The 22,640-nt window shown below is 45.0% G+C and overlaps 1 protein-coding gene across 2 annotated transcripts in view; it reads left to right on the forward strand.

The window, feature by feature from the left end:
* The window catches only part of Dic1 (Dicarboxylate carrier 1), a 54,291-nt gene extending 33,131 nt beyond the window's left edge, over positions 1-21,160 (forward strand). For both annotated transcript variants that reach the window (XM_077671125.1, XM_077671126.1), the window contains exons 8-10: positions 611-691; positions 9,059-9,115; positions 14,667-21,160. In XM_077671125.1, the coding sequence (XP_077527251.1) occupies positions 611-691; positions 9,059-9,115; positions 14,667-14,774 (246 nt within the window). In that variant the 3' untranslated portion in view covers positions 14,775-21,160. The remainder of the gene's footprint in view (positions 1-610; positions 692-9,058; positions 9,116-14,666) is intronic.
* Positions 21,161-22,640: the final 1,480 nt, after the last annotated feature.

The following is a 22,640-nucleotide window of genomic DNA, read 5'->3' on the forward strand; positions in this document are numbered from 1 at the left end:
CTCCTCAACATGCCACAAAATTTAGGGGGCTCAATATACTCTTACTTGGGAAGGAATTCAAGGCCAACCTGCTGATGCCGATACTGGAATGTGTACGGCTATCAGGTGCTAGCATTTTTTCTTTCCTGGGATGGCATAAAAGAGGAACACAACAAAAAGAAAAGCATGAGATGCACAAGAACTCTTAGATTATTGCTTAAAATAGAGCATTTTCCGACCTTGTGAGCATTTTCCGACTCTAAAGGTGAAACAGTAGTGTGAGAAAATTTTCATTGTAGAACTTTTTGTCGTAATTTTTTAAATGTATGAAAGAAGTTGACGCATCTCGAAACCAAATACTAACAGTAGCCGACCGTTTTTTCGGACTCCGAAAATTCGGACTTGCTGGATATTTTGGACTTTCCTAAAGAACTGCTAGTTGTCCCATAGGGGTGATGACTCGCGGATTTTTCGGACTTCTCTTTTATTTGGACTAGTTCTCATTCCCCTCCTGGTATGAAAAATCGGTCGGCCACTGTGACTATTCCCTGGCCTTGTAGCTGGTTCCTGGCTGTGGTTTGGTCCTACTTTCTTTTTCTTCTTCTGATAAGTTCCCTGTGCTTGCGTGCAGGCAGGAATAGCCACGACGCTCACGCAACCGTTGGATGTCCTCAAGACACGGATGATGAACGCCAAGCCTGGCGAATACAGGGTGAGTGGGCACTGTTTTTGCTAACGCCGTGCGTAATCCCCCGTTACCCATTACAAATAGGGGAACAGCGCAACGCAGACAAAATGCAAGAAGGAGGTGACAACCACAAGCGCCGACTTACAACTGTGTTTTATTCCTTGGCTTTTCACATATATATGCCAATAGTCAAAAACACAAGAAAAGCAGAAAATAACACGAAAGCTGGCGATATTCAAACCACTCGTCGCACTTCACCGATGCCACGTGCCACAAACACTTGCTGTACTACTGAGGGACAGATATTTCTGCGACTTCAATTATTTCTCCGGTTATTTTAACTTCGTGTCATGAAATGACCTGCGTTTTTTGAAAGATTGGGGCGCACCCGCGGCAATCCCAACAGTGGACACCTAAGTGGCTACTAATCGCCTTATGTACCTACATTATAGTTATGTTCTTTTAATCTTTCATTGAGACATCGTCCAGTTTGGTCTACGTGCGTTTTCCCACAGGATGGTTACCCACATTTTTCTTTTTAACAGCGAGGCTCTGACTGAAATTGGGTGCGTCTGTAGGGTCGGGTTGACAAAGAATCGCGTGGGATGGCTCAAGAGTTGGTGTAAAATGCTCTACAGCACTCCATCTAATGTGGGTATCGTGGAAAATAAATTGTACTGAAAGTGGTCACTGGGGTCGACTCTATTGTTACGTTGAGTTTCATTTACTTGTCATGATTACTTACTTCACGTAAATGTTGCATAATTCCCATCTGCTGTCAAAATGAAGCCACCTGCAGAGGAAGCATGGTCGCAGCTAACAACTGCAGCTCTTGTTTTATCCAAACTATCTGGAAACAGATTTTATGCCGGTTAAGTTAGAATCACTTTCACAGAACTCGTGTGTGTGTTGTTATTCATTCAATGTAAGGAGTTAGTCACTGTACATGACTAAATACAGTAGAATCTCGATGATGCTCTACCCCAGTGACGTGTCGAAGCGCAGCAGAAGACGTACAAAAACACAGATGAAGACAGACACTGCGAATGTTTTGTGACGATTTCGAACTTCTGCGCAGTTTTCGTTTTTGTGTTGCTGCCATATATTGAATGCGTCCTGGTTGGCTCAAATTAGGCATGTTGGCTGATAAGTGGGGTATATATATGTGGTGGTAGGGATTCTATGTCATTGAAGTTGGAAGTTAGCGCACGTTGTGTCTTCTTCCGTGTTTTTGTCCCTCGTGTTGCGCTGCACTTGGCGCTTCGCTATGTCCCAACTCGCCCAAACCACTGCTCCGAATTACTCCGGTGCTGTGCGGCCAAACAGCAAGAGAAAAGTGCCTTTGTGCGATGCCTCTTGTCTTCTCAGCATCGGGCCATCTCCAATATTTTACGGTCGTCTCAGCTTGTTTGAATGTACGTCCATAACGGAGCCATGAAGACAAAATACAAGTATGTTTTATTCGAAAGGTTTCATGTTTTATAGTGTCCCCAGCACTTTCGCGGCAGCGAATGATGCCGTATTCACTGAGAAATTAATTAATTGAGGTTAAAAATTTGATTTTCCTGCAAAATCGTGTGTTTTGGTGATGACTACAATGAAGCCATAACGGCGCATATGTAAATGACCTTCCAGTGCGCCATTCAGCTTGCAGGCTTGCTTGCCGTCAAACCTCCCAAAGGGCACTAGGATACTCAGCACTGCGCCGTTGCTTTCTTTTTGACTGTATTTACACCTGGCTTGTTTTTGTTTTAGTAGAAAGTAACAGTGATGCTACCGCTGCGCCAATTGCGCCAACCTCCTCCCAAGTGCTCTGGCTGCTACATCCTGCTACATTTCCTCTAAATTTGGCAATTCTGTGCCCAACCTGCACCCAAGGGTGCACGCTGACTTTAAAGGGACACTGAAGTGATATGTAAACATTGCGGTATTACTAGCGCAAATTGTAGTCCGGAGTCCCCAGGCCATGTTTCGACCACTCTAGGCGCGTTTACGCGATTTTATTTAGTAGAAAAACTAATTCGAAAATGCTGTCCTCCTCTCTTTACGCTCGCCCATTTTCTGTGGCGTTTTCGTGTGACGTCAGGAGGGGATGAGCTGGCAATTGGCTGCGCCACGGCTGCGCTACTGCACGGCTCCCCGGCCGACAGAGTCAGTCGGCCCAGCGTTTCGTCCGCCGGCCGCCGGCGGGTCGTCGCAATCAAGGAGGTTAAAAAAAATTGCTTGGTCGCAATTCGTTCGCTTAGTTGAAACGAAGCCAGGACACGTTTGTGAATGGAAGAATGTGCCTTTCTTTACTTGGTTTGTTTGTACACTGTATCTAGCTCCAAGTCAAGGTCGCTTCACACAAGCGCTGCACAAGCGCACATGCGACGCTTTGCTGACTGGTACGCCAGTAGGAAAATATAAGGCCTCTTGAAGGCGGGAGAAGAGTCAGCGAAGTCAATATAGGTACTAAGGAAATAAAATCAACTGATATTTTTACCGTACAGCGTAAAACTAGGGCGCGGGAAGCACTTTTTTGCGCTGGGCGAACAAGCACAGCGGTCAGCAGCACGGCTACGCATCTGCGAACGCTTTTCCGTCTACGAAATGCAATTGCTAGACGTGAGCTACTGTGGAAACTCGGGCGACGCTTACTGCACGATCGCAGTACAACAAATAGTCACCTAAGCTGCTTGAAATGCCAAAACTAAATAAAAGTGTAAACCGGTTGTACAATATATACCCTATATTAACTAGGCCTCCGCGTCCCGCGCCGTGGCTCAGTTGTCTGAGGCGCTAGGTATGTCACCGCAAATATTTTGCAAGTCACGAGTTCGAATCCCCGTGGGTACGTGCTTTTTTTTTTTTGTAAGTTAACTTTTTTGTTTTCCGCCGATGTTTTCTATATTGAGTTCACCTTTTTTGGGCCGCAACGTTCATGGCTACACGAACTAGTTCACAAAACGCGCGCAGGCTGGCACTGGCGCGCTAGCGAGTTCTCGTTGGCGTGCTGTTGCCATAAGCACCGACTGCTTGCAGGCAGTGGGCACAGGGCAGAATGAACAGACCCTTGGCCTGGTGCGAACACGCTTTTTACGATACAGGCATGAGGGAGGCAAGCTCCAAATATGGGGGAAAAGCGCATGACATTTGGGCGTCTGCGGGTACGCGGAGGGCGTTCATGCACTGCATAGGTCTCGGCTAGTGAATGCTACGACTACAAGCCGTCCTGGGAGGCTTATCTTGTGCATTTTAGAACATGGCAGAAGCGCGGTACGATGATTACTGAGATATTGAGAATGCCCATCCAACAACGCAATTGGTAATGTTTTACAGAACCGAAACCGAAACCGAAACTTGTGTGATTGCTAACCTTGGGCATCGTCCAATCACGGCGCCCCTCCTCCCAACGTCACAGCCTTAGTTGGTGCGGCCGCCGCAAACCGCGCATGGTAGTTTTTCTTCTTTCGCGCTTTGTAAAATAATTACCGATTTGTCAACCGGATAAACGATGAAAAGTGTGCTAATTTGATCCAGTCTACGCAGTGCAAGCAAAAACGGGAGCTTGAAAAATTCACTTCAGTGTCCCTTTAAGAAACGAAACTAACTACTTGAGGTTTCCCATTGAAAGCGACATGGCGGTGCACCTGTTTTCAGGACGCAATCCGAGCTAATTTAATGCAAACTGGCCCTTGTTTCGATAACGGCGATGATGCGTTTTGCGGCTGGCGCCTCGTAGGCGTTGTGAAATCCCCCCCCCCCCGCCACCCGAGACTGTTAATTCCATGTAGTGCACTTCGCATGTATTGCGCTCGCGTGACCGGCTGCCGCCATCGCGACCGTCCGCCTCGCGGTCTTCGGGCCGCAATATGCGTTGTGAAATTGCCGTACTCGGTCGCCAACGCGCCCCAACAGCGTACGCGTCGACCGGGTGTTGGCGGAGTTGTGCTGGAAGAAAAGTAGGGGCAAGAGATGAGGACGCAGGAATTGTAGTTACATTGGAATCTGGATACGATTCACGATGATATGAATTTCTGATAAGTTCCGGCGAAATTGCATTCTTTGAAATTGGAAAAATTTCGGCTCTTAAGCGGGATTCACACGACGGAGAAACCCTCTCTTTTTGGCCCGCGGGACCCGCTCATGTGACCGGTTTTAGGCTCCGCCCTTCAGTGGGGATAGCCCGCGGTGGCTCCGCGAAAGAAAATGCCTCCGCATGTTTTCGCTCGACGGCGGTGGCCCTCGGCGGGGAATGGAACCTGTTCCTCGGCGCTGTCGTCTGCTAGTCACTCCGCGTATCTCCGCATGTGTGGATGCGCCACCAGGCCGGATAATCCGGTCACGTGCTGGTGACGTCACATAGTATCCGTCCGCCTCCGTGAGAGGGTTTCTCCGTCATGTGAATCCCGCTTTACGAACGGACCTGCGGTGCCCCGCGGATGATATGAACGAGTTGGCGAGGCGCCCGACTGCCGAGCAAGCAAGCTACGGCGACGTACGGGCTCTCTGCTCTCTTTGTCGCTCTTTCTCCAGGAACGGCCGCGCTGTTGTTTTCTGCTCACGAACGCGCCGTGCACTCCACAGGCACGCTGCCGCCGCCGCGAAACCACCCGCACGCTGCACGGCCCGCCGCGGCAACATGGCGGCGGTTTCGGTCGCGAAGTGGTGCGAGGCGCTCAGAAGACCGCTTCTAAGCGCTCTTTAAAATGCCTCTCAAAGCACACACGAAGTTTCTTGTGCGGTAAATGGGCTAATAATGTGAGCGAAAATGGTGCTATAAAACGTCATCTTCAGCGCTAGTGAAAGCGCCCATGAAATATCTGTCGGGGTGCTAAGCCTAAACATCCCTGGCGGAGCCAGCCGGCTGTCTCGCCGTCATGAGGCGCGCGCCTTCCCATTGTCGCAAGTCATCAGGCTCCTCCCACTGCCACGCGCGTCGCGCGTGATTTTCTGACCGCGGGCGCCGAATCGCCGACACGGGCGTGAAAATATAGCGCGCACAACGCAGACGCGCACGAATCGCATGCAAAAAACACACCTGTAGCGAGCTTGGGCACCGCAAGTGAGGAGATGGAAGTCCAGAAAGGACCGCTCGGCGACATGAAGGTTTAAAAAAAAAGCAGAAAAACGTCGCGCATTTCTTTACGCGAAAGTAAGAAAAGAAATAAACGAAAACTTGTAGTGCTTAGTTTTTTGGTTTGTGTTGTTCATACGAATTTCGGATGATACCAATATTTTTCGCGGTCCTGCGAGATTCGTAGTGTTGAGATTTTACTGTAAACAGATGAGAATTTAAAAAGTGCAGGGGGGAGAAAATATTATCCAAGGGCAGAAACTGTGAGAGAGTTCGGGCCGCGCGCCAGCGAGCGAGTACGGCAATTTCACGACTCCTGACGTTGTCGAGCTTCACGAGTACAACACGCATATGATGACGCTTGTCTTAGATTTCACGTAGAGTTCATAGAGGCATAGAATTCACATATGTGGAAATTGAACAAGAAATGCGCGCATGTGGCCTCGCAGGGAATTAACATAGTCTCGGGGTAGGGATTTCACAACGCCTATGAGGCGCCTGCCCGTTTTGCTGTGTGAACGTCAACTGAAGTTTCTGCGCACAACTGGGTGTGAAAACCGTTGACAGGCCTTGTCGATGACGTTTCGAAAGCTGAAAGATTCCTACATTTTACTTGTATTTTGCTTTTCGTGTATGTGTGCCACTGCAGGTCGATGGGGATCTTATTTCATGACCGCCTTTAGGGATAGCAGTGTGCAAACAAATGACGGAGCGGTTCTTTTGCCCATACTTGAACCCTTGTTATACACGGGCACCTTAACGGCCGTTATGAGAACGGCAGTTGGCCTTAAAGGCAGTTACGCGGAGTTGCATGGCAGTGCTAGCGTCGTTGGAAACCCAACGGCAATCAGCGCGCCAGCGGAGGTCACCGGTCTCCGTTCCGTCGGCAGATGGGCAAGATGGCTGCACCAAGCAACGTGTCCCCGCTGCAGGCGAGCGCGCTGCCACAAAAACGCTTCGTGTGGACACCGTCGCTGACACATTTTTACTTGTGGTAGGACAGCGGTGCTGCGGTTAGTTCAAGCGATGGAGTGGGAATTAGGACGCTTCACCACATTGGAACTACAAAAGCGCAGCCATTTTCAGTGCCATGAATCGGTATGTTTCGGTTAAATGTTACGCAGTACTCACTGTACTGTTACAAAAAACGGTTGCGACGAGTGAAAGAAATACGCTGTGTAACATGCAGCGCAGAAAATAATTAGAGAAGAAAATTTTTGAGTTCGCGAGGTAGCATTTTAAGAGTAACATGATGAATCATCCAAACGGAACTGAACATGGGAAGTGCCGTGTGAGCACAGCCACTACCGTTCAGTTCCCTGGCTGTGAGGGCATTCAACTGCCGTTTGCCTTAACGGCCATTGCAAGTGCCCACGTAGCCGGGGTACAAAAGCGATGGCTGATTTGCCGTTGATTATTGCTTCAATGGCGGTGCACCAGCGTCACAGGCAATTTTTAATTCGGATTTTAATGGGCTACCTTGTCATTAACGGGGGCGTTTTGGTTGCTGGCAGCAAATGTATCATGAAAGGGCAAGATTCAGCCTGGTGCTGTATGTTGGTTGCCAGAAATGGCTGCCCGCTGCCTTTGTAAACAATAGCGCTGCTATCGGTGGCTTGTCGTTTTAGACCCTTACGGTGGCAGTGCTGACGCTGCTAAATAGTGATGCATGTGCAACACGGGGAGGAGCGTGATGTTCAGTTATGAAGTCAAAGCCATGGCGCTACTGATGTTATTGGTCAGCACTCCCACGATAGCCTTCCAATAGTGTTAGATTTTACATGACACGTTCATTGTGACAAGCAATTTTTAGTTTGTTCATAGTAAATCTGCTATTGTGTAAAAATGAGAGCTTTTTTTATATATTTTTGTTGTGCAGGCCACTGCACTAAGTTCAATGCCGACATTCTTCAGGAGACTGATGAAAATGGGGTTCTGGGTTTTTTTAATTTCTTATTATCGTTGAAGGCCATGCTTTTAGCGATTATCTATCATGAATGCCATACGTGTCTTAAAATTGCTTCTATCAACACCTGCTCCAAAAGCTGGTTTTGCTGCTCCAAAACGCATTTTTGTCTGCTCCAAAAGCTGCTCCAAAGAGGCCTAAGCCGGTAGCATCACTGAAGTAATCGCTTGGTGAAACAGGGGCTATGCTTGACAAACACGGTCACGTAAGGCATCGTCACTTGCGCCAAACGGCCAGCGTCGTATAAGACAACTCCAAAGCATCGGACTGCTGTGCAGCTAAGACAAGCATAGTGCACCTAGTACCAACAGCAGCGCGCATCGGTACCTCTATGTTTACGGGTATTTTCATAACTTTTGTTGTTTACCGCACCAGTGTTACTTGCTGCAAAATGGATATGGATTACATTTATGTTTGCTTTTCCGGCCTCCGCCAATCGTAGAGCAGGCTGGTATTACATAATAGATTCTCTTGCGGGAAATGAGCGAGTGGGTCGCATGGCCGTTCCCTTTTTTCCTAATTATATAGCTTATTTGAGCGAAGTTTACGTCAAAACTGGTGTCGGTATGATTCTAACGAGGCAATCTTTTGAATAAACCAAACTTGTGTTTTTTCTTCATGGCTCCTTTAATACAATAATACTGAAACACTTGTAGGTGAAGTCGCCACGTGCAATAAAAGTTGCCCCACATTATTAAAATGTATCGTCATAAATAAAGCCTGATGCACAGGATACCTTCTGTAGGTTTTTCATGCCTTCAAGGAATTTTGCAAACTCTTTTTAGCGAGCCATTCACCATTCGCTGCTGCCGAGTACATTGCAAGGCTTCACTTTTTGAACGAATCTGCAGACTTCTTTTCAGGATTTCTAGGCTTGTCTTGAGACCCCTTTTAGCAAGTGTGTTTCTTTCACGAGTGCTGAGTTGGCACCTTGCCTGAAGGTTCAACAAGTTCTCAGCCGCTAGCACAACTTTCCTTTTAAAGGTGGCACTACAGTGACGCCACTACTGACACAGGGGCACCAAGCAGGCAAGCTTGCTCTGCCTGGCCGATAAGAAACACAGAGTGGGCAGGAGGCCTGTCACATATGCTTTGGTTGGCTGTGGTCACGGACACTAGTGGCTACAAATACCCTCTTTAGCAGAGCCTTTGGGGTACAATAACTGCAAGTGACTTTTTGACTTTGAATCAATACTTTGCACATCGGAATGTAAACCTTCAAACTTAAGAAGACCCATGACTTTTCTATCCTACCTTTCCTAAAGATATCAGCGTAAAATCAAGTAGACAAATTGTGCTCCAGACATGAGTGTCCTTCTGTTTCTTCACTGCTATAGTGTTCTCTCCCATTGTTGTCCTTTTGCAGAGTATACCGCACTGCATCCTAGAGACCAGGAAGCTGGGCATCTTGGCTTTCTTCAAGGTGAGTGCGGGAAACCAAGGGGGCGGACTGCCAGGCAGCAGAGAGCATGCATAGAAAGCGTCACAGGTCGCGAATCAACTGTTTTTACCGCCACACATACGGAACATTGATGTCTCGTTCTTAGGCGCACGTGAATAGAGTAGGGGTGTGGAAATACTCGAATATTTGAATGCAAATCGAATAGTACCGCCTCGAATAATTCGATTCGCAAATCGAACGTCTGCCGTTCATTTTTTTGAATAGTTGAATGGAGTTTCCGAACGTTCCCTGGCTTTGCAAAAGCGAAAAACGTCGGCGCACGCAAACGTACTGCTCCTCAGCAAATTTCATCCAAATCGCGCTTTTGACGGGCGTGCCTTGCAGAGGCCGTAAATTTTATTCCGCTGCACGGAGTAGGTATTCTGCAATTGCGACGATAAGACCTTTTCTTTCCGAGACGTCACCGTCGACTCTGTCCGCCATTTTGAATTCTGTGACCAGATGTTTGCATGTTAGGGCAGCTTCCAGTAAAGACCACCACTGTTTTGACAGCACTTCCGTTAATTTAAAATCAAAAGCGGTTCTGGTTGTTTTTATTGCAGTTGGTGTATGGTTACTGCGTGTTTACTTGTTTTTTAGAACACAGTGGATAGCACACTCTTGTGCATGGTGACTGTAGAGCAAGCTTTCCTTCTGCAATGGACCTATCAGTCACTCTTCCTGCTCCACGTGTGCTTCCAAAGAAGTGCCTCATCGTCGTCCGTGATTGTGGTTGTGCCGTGTTTTCACGTCCTACTGGGCACGCCTGCAAAGTGCTCGCTTCTGAGTTATGTGGCGCTGTATAGTTGTTGCCTGTGATTGCAGAACCACAACTCCAGTGCAAGTCGTTTATTTCTTTCTTTCTTTTTCTTTCTTTTTTCTTTTTTTTTTCTTTTCTTTGAAATCCGTATTGTGTCCGCTCCAGATTCCTGGAGTACCACCGATGCGAGTTGAAAAGTGCGTCCTCCGAGTTGAAAAAGACCACCATGTCTCCCAAGCATGCGAAGTAGCTTCTACTTTTGACAAAATCCCATGAAAATTCGAGGCCTGTAAACAAAAATCAATATTCGATATTCTGCTTTTTTTTTTTTTTTTTTACAAGTTCGACTCGATATTCAATTTAGAAGTTACTGTTCAGCATTCGCGCATCTCTAGAATAGGGATTTTTGGCTTCCGAATGGTTCAGGATTTGTTCTGAACACCCACTGCGGTGGCTGAGTGGCCGAGGCATTGTGCTGCTGGGCCCAAGAACATGGGTTCGATCGCAGTCACACTGACTGATCCTCAAATGGAGGCAAAAAACAAAATTTCCAGTGCGTTTGAGATATCAGCGCACATTAAAGGTTAGTGTATCACAGTCAATCCTGAGCCTTTCACTACTGCCTGCCTCACAGCTCACGTTTTAATTTTTTAATTCGCTTCGAACAGTTTGGCTAGTTGCAAACAAACGTAACTGGCGGAAGCTGTGAACAATTTGTCGACAAGCCAACTGATTATTCATCTTGATCGATGCACTCCGTCAGCAAATGCGAGAAATAATCAATTCCCCAGTCAAAGATCCTGAAAATTGCTCTGCTTTTCACGCAGCCGGCAGTTGTCCCCATCAAGACTTTGTTTTGCTTCAAGTTAGGTTTGCATGCATAGCGCAGTCATTTCTGTCTTCAATATGTTCGCAATGTGATGACTGCACAGAGGCAAACCAATCACCAGTGCACAAGAGAAAATTTCGATTCAGAGATTTTTTTTGCCTTTTTTTTACTACAATGCACTTGTATTTTTCCACAAGTCATGGGCCGAAATTGAACTATAGCATTTATGCTTCTTTAGTAGCCGTTTTCTTTATTCCTTTCTCAGCTGCTTATTCCCTTCGCGTACACCAAAGATGTGCGAATCATAGAAGTGTGCAAATATTTGAAATTTTGAATACCTTGCAAAAAGTATTTGCCATTAGATTCGATTTGCAGTGCAGTTTTAGCTTTCGAAGTATTGCAAGTTTTCAATTACGTCGAAAATTCGCGAATAATAGAGCTACGAAACTCAGCTCTGCTCCAAGACATATGAACTTTTTTATGGCATGCTGTTTTAATAAATGAATTTATTCTCAAGAAAAAAGAAAAGGAAGGTCCACCACAGGCCTAAGTTTTCGCACCTAGAGGTGGACACCAGAACACCTGGTGTGGGAAGCTGTGGAGGGGTGTCAAGACTGACAGGAGAGGCAAAGGAGAAATAGACTACGAGATAATGAATTTTTCGGGTTGGCTTTCCCGCACGACACCAGATTGTGTAAGAAAGCGTGACACGCGCGAGTCTTGTGCCAATCAAATGCATGCCAACACTACTAAATGTTACCTAAAGTGCCGCGGAACACTACGTGTGTACAATCTATAAGACCCAAAGAAGTTTCCTGTCACTATAGTGGCATAAGTGAGCAATGAAGGATTACTGCTCATTGAGTTTCAGCAAGCGCAAACCCGCCGTTAACATGCCTAGCCTATTTTCAACAAATGAAGAGATGGCAGCCGAACATACTTGCTGTATTCACAGGTGGTTGTCGACAAACTTCCATTTCGCCATGGCACTGTTGTCCAAACCTTTGTTTCACTCAGATGTGGAAAGTACTTACGGCTCAAGTGGTCTTTAGGTATAGTCTGCGCTTACTGAGGCAAGGATATTCGTACTTAAAAACATTTGCTTTGATTCTTTGATTCGCAGTCGGTTGTTACTACAGTTAAACCTCGATATAACGAAGTCGTACTTACGGGCGAAAATTTCGTTAAATTGAGAATTTCGTAAAATCGAGGTTTCGATTTTACAGTTAATTTAACCAGTTATTGAGGTTTCAAAACCTTGCCCATCGCTCAGAAACAACTGCTATGTAGTTACCTCTCGACTTAAAGGGAAATTTGTACTAAAAATTGCCGCGAAAATTGTGTGAATTAAGAGCTTCAACACTTAGGCAATGGAATTCGGATAGCCGACAGTAGTTCGTGTCGTCGTAAAACCGGTTCTTTTTCCGCAACGCCTCATTAAATATGATAGCAGGGTAGGTTTCCACTTTTATCTTTTTTTCATTTCGGTCACTACTAAACGCCGCAGTTAGTCAATTGAACCCGCGTCCATGCCCCGTGAACTTCACCCTGGCGAGGTGCTGGTTCGTTACGCCTCTTTTTGTCTATTCAGTGGTAGGCTTAGACACGGCGTTGAGGGGTGCGGTGGGCCAACAGCGGAAGGGTGCTATAAAGCTTTCTAAAGACTTTTTTTATGCACAAAGGCTCTGCAGTATGGGCGCGTGATGCAACCACGACACTCGAGATAAAGCCATGAGTGAGAGTTGAGCGGAGTACACACGGACCGCTTCACTTTGTGGATCACCGCTTACGTGCTCCCGCTAGAGCGGAAAGCTTGCATTAAATATCTTCTGGTAAAATTTGATTAGGCACTTACTTTTATGCCCGCTGAGCCCTAAAGAAACCGATTTCTCCGCATCGCAGCTGTCTAATGAACACATTTTGACCACGTTCGGAGAGCAATTTATTGCCACCAGCACTCGATGTTCAAGCCGTAGTGAAGAAATCCGTAAGCAGTGCTTGGCGTTTCTTGAACAGAGTGGGCTTTACGTGATGCTCGTATGCTGACAGCGCTAACAAGGCTTGCTCCTAAACATTCGCGTGCGCCTGCGTGCCTGCACAGAACGTCGATGGCATCCATCACTTCGGTGGCCTTCGGTTTCACCGACACTTCCTAAGGCTCTTGTTCGGAACACTATTCTTTCCCTTTGAGTGCTCATGCTGCTTATAAGACCCACCTAATGATGCACGAACAAAATATTAATGTGGTTTAGCGAGCACATCCCAGAGCAGCAGCACCGTGAGCAAGGACTCGTAGAAAAAACACTTAAAGTAGGCTTCGGCAGTCCAAGCATAGGGGGCGCTGGCGTAGGCAACGATGGAGACGTCAAAATGGTGGCCCCACTATTAAACCATCCATGACCGCCAGCAGTTTTTGAGCCGCTTCTTTCATCGCTTTTAATTGTTGTCAACAGCATAATTCACCGCTTTTCTTTCATTTTAGCCTTTTAAGAGTTAATGTGAGTATTGAATGTTTTCAATGTAGGCTCTGAGAGGCAAAATAAAACGTGCCTCGACTGGAATTTCGTTCTTCCTTTTTTGCCATGACTTCGTTAAATCGAAAGCGCCGCGCGAAATTACTTCGTAAAATCGAGATAAAAATACATGGATTTGGCAAAATCTTGATAGAAAACTTGAACGAATTCGTTATATCGCGAATTTCGTTAAATCGAGGTTCGTTATATCGAGGTTCAACTGTATTCGTTTTCGGTTCACAGTCCTTAATTTGACATTTTCACAACTCTCACAAATAACTCATCTCAATGCCAGATCTTATGGTACGAGTGCTTGCAAACGAGCGCATTAGATTGCATTCCGGTAGTGAATTGCTCTTGTTATGTTAGCAGTCGACATTGTGAACGTTTTTCCCCCTCTGTGTGATGAATGCACCATTTTTGACCAGCAATAGGCAGCTAAAGTGCATCATTCTATACTGCCCTCTTTGGCGCACTAGAATTGGTGGGCCAGAGAGATGAGATAAGGCAGCGTAAGGGAAACTCCAGCTGTTGTAGAAGATAAATGGGCACTTTGATTGGAAGGCTCTTTTATGGGGCACCAAAATCTTGCAAAGGGCTATGTTCTGGAGGGCAGCTTATATCTATACCTTTTCTGAACTTGTATTGTCTTGTGCGTTACTACCCTGCCCTGCTTAGGGTACGCCTTCAAGTATTGCTTGAATTCACTGGCGAGGCGCGCATGCAGGCAACCGTGTGAGTGCGCCGTCACTGATTACGTCGGGCTCTGCGGGATGGCAGTACTTGTCCGTGCTAAGCGCATGACTGTGTTGCATGTTACAAACTCTACCTCGCTGAATGCAAAGTATTGCCTCGCGTCCAATGTGAGTGCGATTAATAGCAGCTGTGTTGACGCCACTGTTGAGAATTGGGTTTGAAACGGAGCAGACGACGCGCGCCAGTGTTTTTTTTTTTTCTTCGTCGTGCGGGCGCAAGGGCACAAGCCGCGCCATGTCTGTGGCGCATCGGCCATGTCTGTGGCCATTTCCAGTGACAGCTAAACTTTTCAACGAATACCACCTATACGTAGCAAGTCGCGATACATGACTTAATGTAGTTATCCAGAAATACAGCTTTTCTGGTCTTTCATCTCTACGGTTGTGGAAGGGCTCTAAACCTATTTTAAAACCATACCATCTGCTGCATAATTTGGAATCTTTGGTGAATCCTCCATCTGTACAAGAAGCGTTCTTTGAGTGACATCATACGTAGGTGTGTTGCGTGCTTCCTAGGATTTGGTTCATTGGAAGGTAATAGGAATAGAAGTAATAAGAAGGTAATAGGAAGTAATAGTAGTAGGAATAAAAGTAATAGCAATGATATGAAAAGAGAATAGAGTAAAAGAAAGTTGGTCTCTAAATTTTTTCCCCTCCCCGTTTCTTTGAATTCCAGGGCTACGTTCCAGCCTTTGTGCGGCTAGGTCCTCACACCATCCTAACCTGGGTCTTCCTAGAGCAGATGCGTCTCAACTTTGGCATCATCCGGCGCACGGGCCAGTGATGGGCGATCCTCATCACTTCCTCCTCTTCCGGGCATCCCCAACCTCCGCTGCATCCCAAGGCAAACCCCAGCACACAGCTGTCAAGCGTTTGGTTGCGGCGGGCCGAGTGGCAACAATTCGATGTACGGTGAAAACGGCTGCCAAATTTTTCTCTCGTGGCTCATTTATCTGGAACTATTTTAAACCGCAAATTGTTGGCGTGCTTCAATAGATGGTTAGTGGCCTGTTCCTTTTTTTTTTTTTATTCATTCGTTATGCACACTTTCTTGCATCCCAGTTAATTTGATGCCAAGTGAAATTCGATTCTCTTCTACAAATTCTCCCTCCTTTCTTAATCTTTCTCGCTGTAAAAGTTGTAGGCCTCCATGCAACATTGATTTATGGCTTATTTTTTGCAGTGACGAGGCCCCTTTTTTGTCGAATTGATTGACTTATTAAGGGGGTGGTGAGATGTACTGGAAGTGTCTTTAGTCATTTCAGCCTTTGTGTAATGTTAAAATAAGTATTTGTCTCCTGCCGTGTGAGTTGAGAGAGTACTTAAGTGGCTTTTGTTCTTCTGCTTAGATGTTTAATATTTGACGTTCGATGCACAGCAGCCGAGCTTGGGCTCTGCCCATAATAAGAGCTGACAAAGTTATCACTATCGAAGTGGTAGTTTTGAAATCATAGCGATTTGTCAACTTGCCATATGGCAACAGGGCACACAACAGAAAAAGCTCCTTTATGGCTTTGAAATGTGTTGCCGTATGTGCATTCGACCTGCGTCATTAGTAATACCGCATATTCATCTAATGATGAAAATGTAATGTTTGATGCTATTTTCTATTTCATGGTGTAAAGGGCTTTGCTATTTTCTATTTCATGGTGTAAAGGGCTTGCCAAATTTCAATGCAAAATTAGGACTTACAAAACTATCTCTAAATCTACCCAAATATTCAAGTGTACAATGGTGACTTTTATGATTGCTCGCGTAGTAGGTATTATTGTGGTCTCACATGTGTTCTCCAGAAAGATAATTCCGTAAAAACCCATTTGGTGCCAACAGTACATGAGAGTCCAGCACAAGTTGGTATGGAATGTTGTTGTGTTTGAAAGCAGACTTGTTGTGGTGGGTCGTTTTTTTTGTTTTCTTTGCTTCGAATTTATTTGCACTTCTTTTTCCAACGTGCATGTTACCATTGAAGGAACTCTTCTTGAAGCAACAGTTAAATATATTTTGATGAAATAACTGTTCCGCACAATTTCGCTACTTTTGTATGCTGTATTTTTTTGCAGAGTTATGAAATTTTTTGTGTGCCCCTAAATATTCTAAAAGACGTTGGAAATCTACTCCAATCGTGTGTGCATCAGTGCTGCATTTTCTCATTGTAGCGTTCAGTACTCTTGTAGATCTTTCTCATGCTAAAACGTTCTTTCTAAACTCACTTTGCACCTGCTTTTTAAGGCTGCATGCTAGGTCGTTTTACAGTGCTGGTGTTTTTAATTGCACGCACAGTTAAGCCAACCCTAACACAATTCCTAATTAACGTGCATATGTGTCTCTGAGTTAAAGTGGCAGGGCAGTTTTATATTGAGAACTGAATACCCATTGTTGCCACGGTAACCGTAACTTATTTGTCTGAAAGGTGAGCGAATTCTGTTGGATATTCACATCCAAAAACCATGAACGGTTGAGCCTTCTTTTGTGAAAGCTCTGAAGAGTGTCTGTAGTGTTGTCTAGTCAGTGCCAAGTGCTGCTTTTAGGTCTGTTCCATGACTTGTATAGGCGCAGGCTATTGTCACAGGCAAAGGCTCCCTTTAGTGTCAAAAAGTTTGCTTAGTTGCCAACTGCCTTTGCACTTGAAGGCAAGATTACCTCCTATTTGTGCAGCACAAGGCTTGCTGCAAATGAGTCAGCTATCTGCCAATGAGGAAAGTTGATGGCGTGGCCAACATTTCAGCGTTTGCTTACATGATAACTTGGCATACCTATTCATTGAAAAAGATCTCCCAAACTTAGCTAACTCTGCATAGCACTTGCAGTAGCAAGACAGTACAGGAAGAGATACTGCTAAAATGATGATGCGTAGATACCATCGTAATGAATGCACAGCTGTATGGAAAAAAAAGTGAAGAAAACCAGTGTTGGGCTTCCACGACACTGATTTGATCTCCAATGCTGTTGGTTTCGCATCAAAGGCCAAATTGTCTTTTGCAATTATGTTTGTTCTATGTGCCAGTCATCAGATGTATGCACTGGTCATCAGAATGCATGTGGACTGGTTTCAAGCTGAATGATCTGTATTTATCCATTTATGACACTTAGGCAAGGTATGTTTTATTGCTTTTATAGTGGTTGGGTGCCCTTTAGAAGCTGCGAAAGTTAGGTAACATGAAATTAATGGTATCAAGCAATTGTGGCATGGGATTTGGAAGCGACTGCACAAGATTTCATGTTACATCGCACTTTTGAATAGTCTCAGCGGTTTGATGTGAGTTCAGTATTGTGGTGAGTTGGACATGTCGTAACTGTGTGGCTATTCTAATGTTGCTGACACCAAGAGTCATGCTTAACTCGAGCATTGCACTTGTTCCAACGATTGCACGTTGTGTAGTGTATGGCCTTTTGAGGTTGTGCGCAATGATCTTATTGGGAGTATTGCTAATGCTAATCAAGCCAGTGAGTACCTGGTGAAATTGTGTTTGTTTGTACACAACCAGAGCTCTTAATTGAAGTATCTTTGAGAGAAGTTGATTCAGAGTTTCAAAGTTTATTTCAAAAAACGCAAAAATGTGTGATTACATAATGTAAGTATACAAGAGAAGGTCCCAAGGTAAGAAACTGTGGACGGGACCTTCTGATTGATTGTTGGTTTTAAGGCGCTGACGCAACGCAGGTGATGGGGCGTGCTGTAGTGGAGGGATCCGGATTAATTCTGATCACCTGGGGATCTTTAACGTGCACCGAAATCTCGTAAACATGGGTGTTCTTGCTTTTCGCCTCCATCAGAAAAGCGGCCGCCGCGGCCGGGAATCGAACCCGCGTCCTCGTGCTCAGCAGCACAATGCCTTAGCCGCTGAGCCACCGCGGCGGGTAATCATTGAGAGAAGTCACCTCAAATCTGCACCAATCGCGTCAACACTATGAGGTTGGTTAAATACTGGCTACTGGGTTTGGTGTCGGTGCTTGCAACTATAATTTCGTAATGAACGGTACGCACAATATTTTACTGCGACCATTCCATCCTCGTTAGGTTCTTACCCTGTTAAAGAAGAAGCTGATTTTGTACCCATCGTCTTTGCTGTATGCGTGAAGACCAGTGTTGCTTTTTATGTTTACATAGCCACGTTTGGTTTTGTTTGCCGACTTGTATTCTTGGTGTGTGCTCCCTTCGTTACTTTCATGTTCTTTTTTTTTTCATTTGTTGCGCTGGGTGTCAAAGAAGACTATTATGCGGAGCAAAGTTTTAGTTGGGGCTAACTGTATTTACTCGCTTTTAACGTGCGGCCTGTTCTATGGCGGGTGTGTTCTCCAAGAAAAGAAAGTGGCAAACTTTTTGGTGCGGGAGGAGGTCGGTATGGATACCAGAACTGTTTTTTCCAGAGGAGGGTTGCTTGTAAGAAGAATGAAGTAATTAGAGTACCTGTTTCAGTACCTGAGTTAATATATTTGGCCTCCTGTTGAACAGTTATTTTTTGCTTCGTTACTGTTGTTACGTTGCTGAAATTCCCGGCCATGCATGTTTTGTAGTTAAGGTGGGGCGCTGCAAAGTGAGATATCACATTTTTAATTCATAGCTACGGATATTTTATTTCTGGAGGAGAAAAAGTCGAAGGTACAGACACCTGCACATGTTGAGGAACTTCAGAGAGAGAGGATCGGGGTGTAAAATTACTTTGGAGCCATGAACTGCCGAGTGCTGCGTACTCCTCAAGGTATGTTAGCTATGCTGAAGTCCGGATTGTAAAATATGATTTTTCTAATAAAATATTTTATAATTAATACAGTAAAACTTTGTTGCATGTGGCAATGCAGTGTTGCTGACTTGACGAACGTAGGAAATCAAACCAAGCAATTTTCATTCTTGTGTCTTTATAACCAAGTGTCTCTTGTAAAAGTGTCTCTTGTGACAAGGTTTTACGGTGCTAAAAATTATTTTCGCTGTCAAACTCGTCAAACTCGCTGTCAAAGGTGACGCGTATTTAACAGCGTTAGCCTTGTAATGCAATTGACTCATAGCAGCAGTGTAGGTTTGCCTGTCTGCTGGTTTGTAGATGTGCAACTTGCTGTGGTTGCTACCAGTGGCTTTATTGTAGTGAATTGTTGGGAAGGTCCTAGGCATGTAGTGCATTGTGTCGTGTGGATACTTGAGGCCAGAAATGTACCTCTGCCCTTGTAATTAGCTTTTGCCTCAGTTGATCCAAGGCAGTTTGATGAGCCTTAAAGTCATTGGTGTTTGTTGTGACATTGTCGCATAAACGAGGGAATTTTTTGTGAGCTTTGTGCTGTCAGGTGTCTCCTGAGGTCTGTCTTTCTGTTCATCCCGTTTTTGGCACAGTGATTTCTAATCGCATCAGATCAGATTGTGTTGATCCTGTTTGGCACTGATGCTCAGTTACATAAACAGCTCACGGATACGATGTGCCCATTATTTGTGATGAAACAAACAACTGTGGTGTACCTGTTTTATGGATGTTCTAGTACACTTTTACTTTGGAAAAGTGTTGTGCTTCCAAGCTATGGGTTGTCTTGATTTGTGCTCTCAAGATGAACCATTTTCCTGTATGCAATTCACTCTGGATTCATTTTTGAGTTCAGCTCAGTTAAAATGTGCGCAAAATTTTCAATTTTGCTCGCATAGTGAGGATAGCATCGACAGAAATGGATTGCAGAATATTAGAAAGGTTGAGGTTTAGTAAGGTCGTAGCCTATGAAAACAACTAGTGCGACACGCTCCTGTCTCTTAGCGTTACTCTTCGCTCATTGCTTGGTAGGAGTGGTGGAGCCTGACCTCTTAAAGTACTGTTGTAAGCAAGAGCTTTCGATGTTTTGTTTGTATGCTTGTCTTGTGAGAATTAGAGTGTTGGTAATGGTTGTTTTCAATAGATATAGACATGCACTTCTCGTAAGCGTACACTGCAGTTGTGCGCCTTGCTGTTCGGTATTTTTTCTAGATTGTGCTTTACAGGGTTCTAACTGTCTTTCAGACCCCTCGAACAAGTTGCAGAAGGTTTGCAGTAGCACAGCTTCCCAGCATTCCAAATATTAGACATATTTGCATAGAATTCAAAATGGCTAATGCTAAGTAGAAACTACCAGGAGTAATCTGGTTATGTAAATAACTAATAGCAGAAGTGAACTGGCGTAGGTTATATACTAAGTACGAAAATGAATGCAACAGTGTCGACAAGACAACTTCAGAATTTGTTAAAGTACGCTATATTTCAGTGCTTTTACATTGTAATGATCAATTTTTACATACAAATGAAATTCCTGTGACTTGCTCATCTGCGTTAGGGCTGCTTTACCTTGAACACTGCTGCTGTTCTTGTGAAGCATCTGTCCAACATTGTGCTCCCCAAGCAGTTGATTTGTATGAACGTTGCACTACATGGCACATTTCATCTATTTCTGGGGTAGAAAATTTATTCGTCACGCGGATTTCTCTCGCGGTGAAGCCAAAATCAGTGGCTAAGAAAGGAATTAGAAATATGCACTGCACGTCCAGTGAAGACATCACGCTTGGCATGGGTTAGCATTGCATTCCCTACACCTGACAAAGCTTGGGGCTTTGTGTTTAAGTGTTTGTGACGGTACGCAAAGCCACACCTTTTCTAATTCCTTAAAACGAAACGTAAAATGGTACTTAAAAATAGTCCCAACCGTCTAAGCCCAAACGAAGGTACTTTACTTTTAAGTGCTCATAAGAGAGTGTCTTGGTTTGTCGGTCCGGGACCCAGTGTAAAACTGCGGTAAATTCAGTCTAGTATTTTGCTTGTTCCCACGGGGTAATAGTACGGCAATTCGGCCATGTCATACTTGCACGTACGCAATTATGTCATCACTTCCGTACCAGTGTTTTAAGTTTTGGTAGCGTCATTTACTGGTATTTGCACTCGTGAATGAGGTCCTAATGTACCCCCGCATTGTGTACTATGACTGTCCTGCTGTGTGCTGTGTACCTGAGAAGGTTTTGTAAACTTGTTTTTTTGGCTACTGGTTCTTGGTTGAGGATTCTTATGTGGGGGAGGAGTTCGCTTTTTTATTTGTTGTCTTGTTCCTGCCATTGTAAGGAGGGGCTGGCGATTGGGTATGTACGCTAGTGCTGGAGCTATGCATAAATGCTTTTATTTTTGTACAAAGTTATACCGGTTATTGCAATAATAAATGTTTTGGTGTTGTTGAGTGTGGTTTCATATTTTATAGGGTTTTTTATTTGTGGTATTAGCAGGACACCAGAGATTACCAGTTTGTGGGATCCTGCATTTTGTCTTTACCGTATCAAACCTATGTTCAGTTACGCAAGTTGTGAGTAATTTTTAAACGTTACCATTCCAGCTGAGAAACTAGTGAAATTGCTTAAAGGCAGTGAATAAAAAATGAGCAGATCCCACGCAGAGGTGGGAATAGACTTTATAAAGAGGGCACACGGGTCTTCAATCAAAAGCTTTATTTTTGCAGTTGTGATGATAAAAGTTGGGGGACATATGTAGTTTTTCATTGTAATTGTAGATATAAAATTTGTTTTTCTTTAAAATGACTACATTCAAGTTTATCGGTTTTTGATATTTCATTTTGTGACAGCCTTTGTAAAACAACTGCTGGAGTGATGCAGCTGAACAGGGTACCAGTGAACTGTGCACAAATCAAGCAGTGCAATGAGACTAACAGTATCATTCTATCTGGTCTGTGGCAGAATTTATGACCGTTAGAAGTTTGGGCTTGGAAGGCAGAACCGGTGCTTCTGGTTCCCACCTGAAGGTTCTCTGGTTCTCTGAAGGTGCGGGGCATCTTTGATATCAACAGTACCGTCGATTTCTCATGATCTTTAGTGACGTAGGAACTATTTTTGTCCTGGAGGAGCGAAAAATATGCTACCATACGCATTAGCACCATCATCATCCTCCTCATTATATTAGTAGTAGTATGTAAATACCATGATAATTTATTTTCATTGACTACTGCCGGAGAGGCTGTACAGTGGCGCTACAATGACTAGTATGTATATGTAATCAAAATCAACCCGGCAACGTAAAACCAAATCAAATTCAAATATTCATTCAACATCGCAGATGCTGGATAGCACAAAAAAGTAAATAACAAAGATGGTTAAAACGGGAAGCTTTCTCCCCCCGTGCTAACTGAGTTAAAGTGCAAGTCCATGAACTGCAGCTCTCGTCGGGGAAGGTCATGTCGAGTGAGAGCTCCCCGCGTCGGACCGGTTTCCCCGTGACCCGTCGGCATCGTCCGCATCAGCTGCCCACCGGAAAGATGTCCGGAAACTCGTTGTTTCTGCACGGCGACCCGTCTGCACGTCCGTTCACAGTGGAAGATTTCGCCTCGACACTTGCTGACGTCACGGACCTGCCGGAGATAGTCTCGGTCCCTTCCAATTTAATCATCTAGGGACGGTGGCATTCACATCAGAAGAAGATATATGGGGGAGTTTGCAGCGTGCATGGAAATAACTGGCGGTGCCTCGTGGTTAATCCCAAGCGCCGAGAAATCGCGTTAAGGGTGCACTGGGTGCCGCCGAAGGTCCCAGATGAGCTGCTCACCCAATAGTTCGAACGTTTTGGCCGGGTGCGGAGGGTTGTTCATGAAAGGTGGCAGAAACCTGGCCTCGCACACGAGTGGCAGCACTAGGACTTTTTATGTTAACCCG

This window comes from Haemaphysalis longicornis, unplaced genomic scaffold, assembly GCF_048455015.1.
Source record: "Haemaphysalis longicornis isolate Haplotype H1 unplaced genomic scaffold, Haemaphysalis longicornis Haplotype H1 scaffold_5, whole genome shotgun sequence".
NCBI lineage: Eukaryota > Metazoa > Arthropoda > Arachnida > Ixodida > Ixodidae > Haemaphysalis > Haemaphysalis longicornis.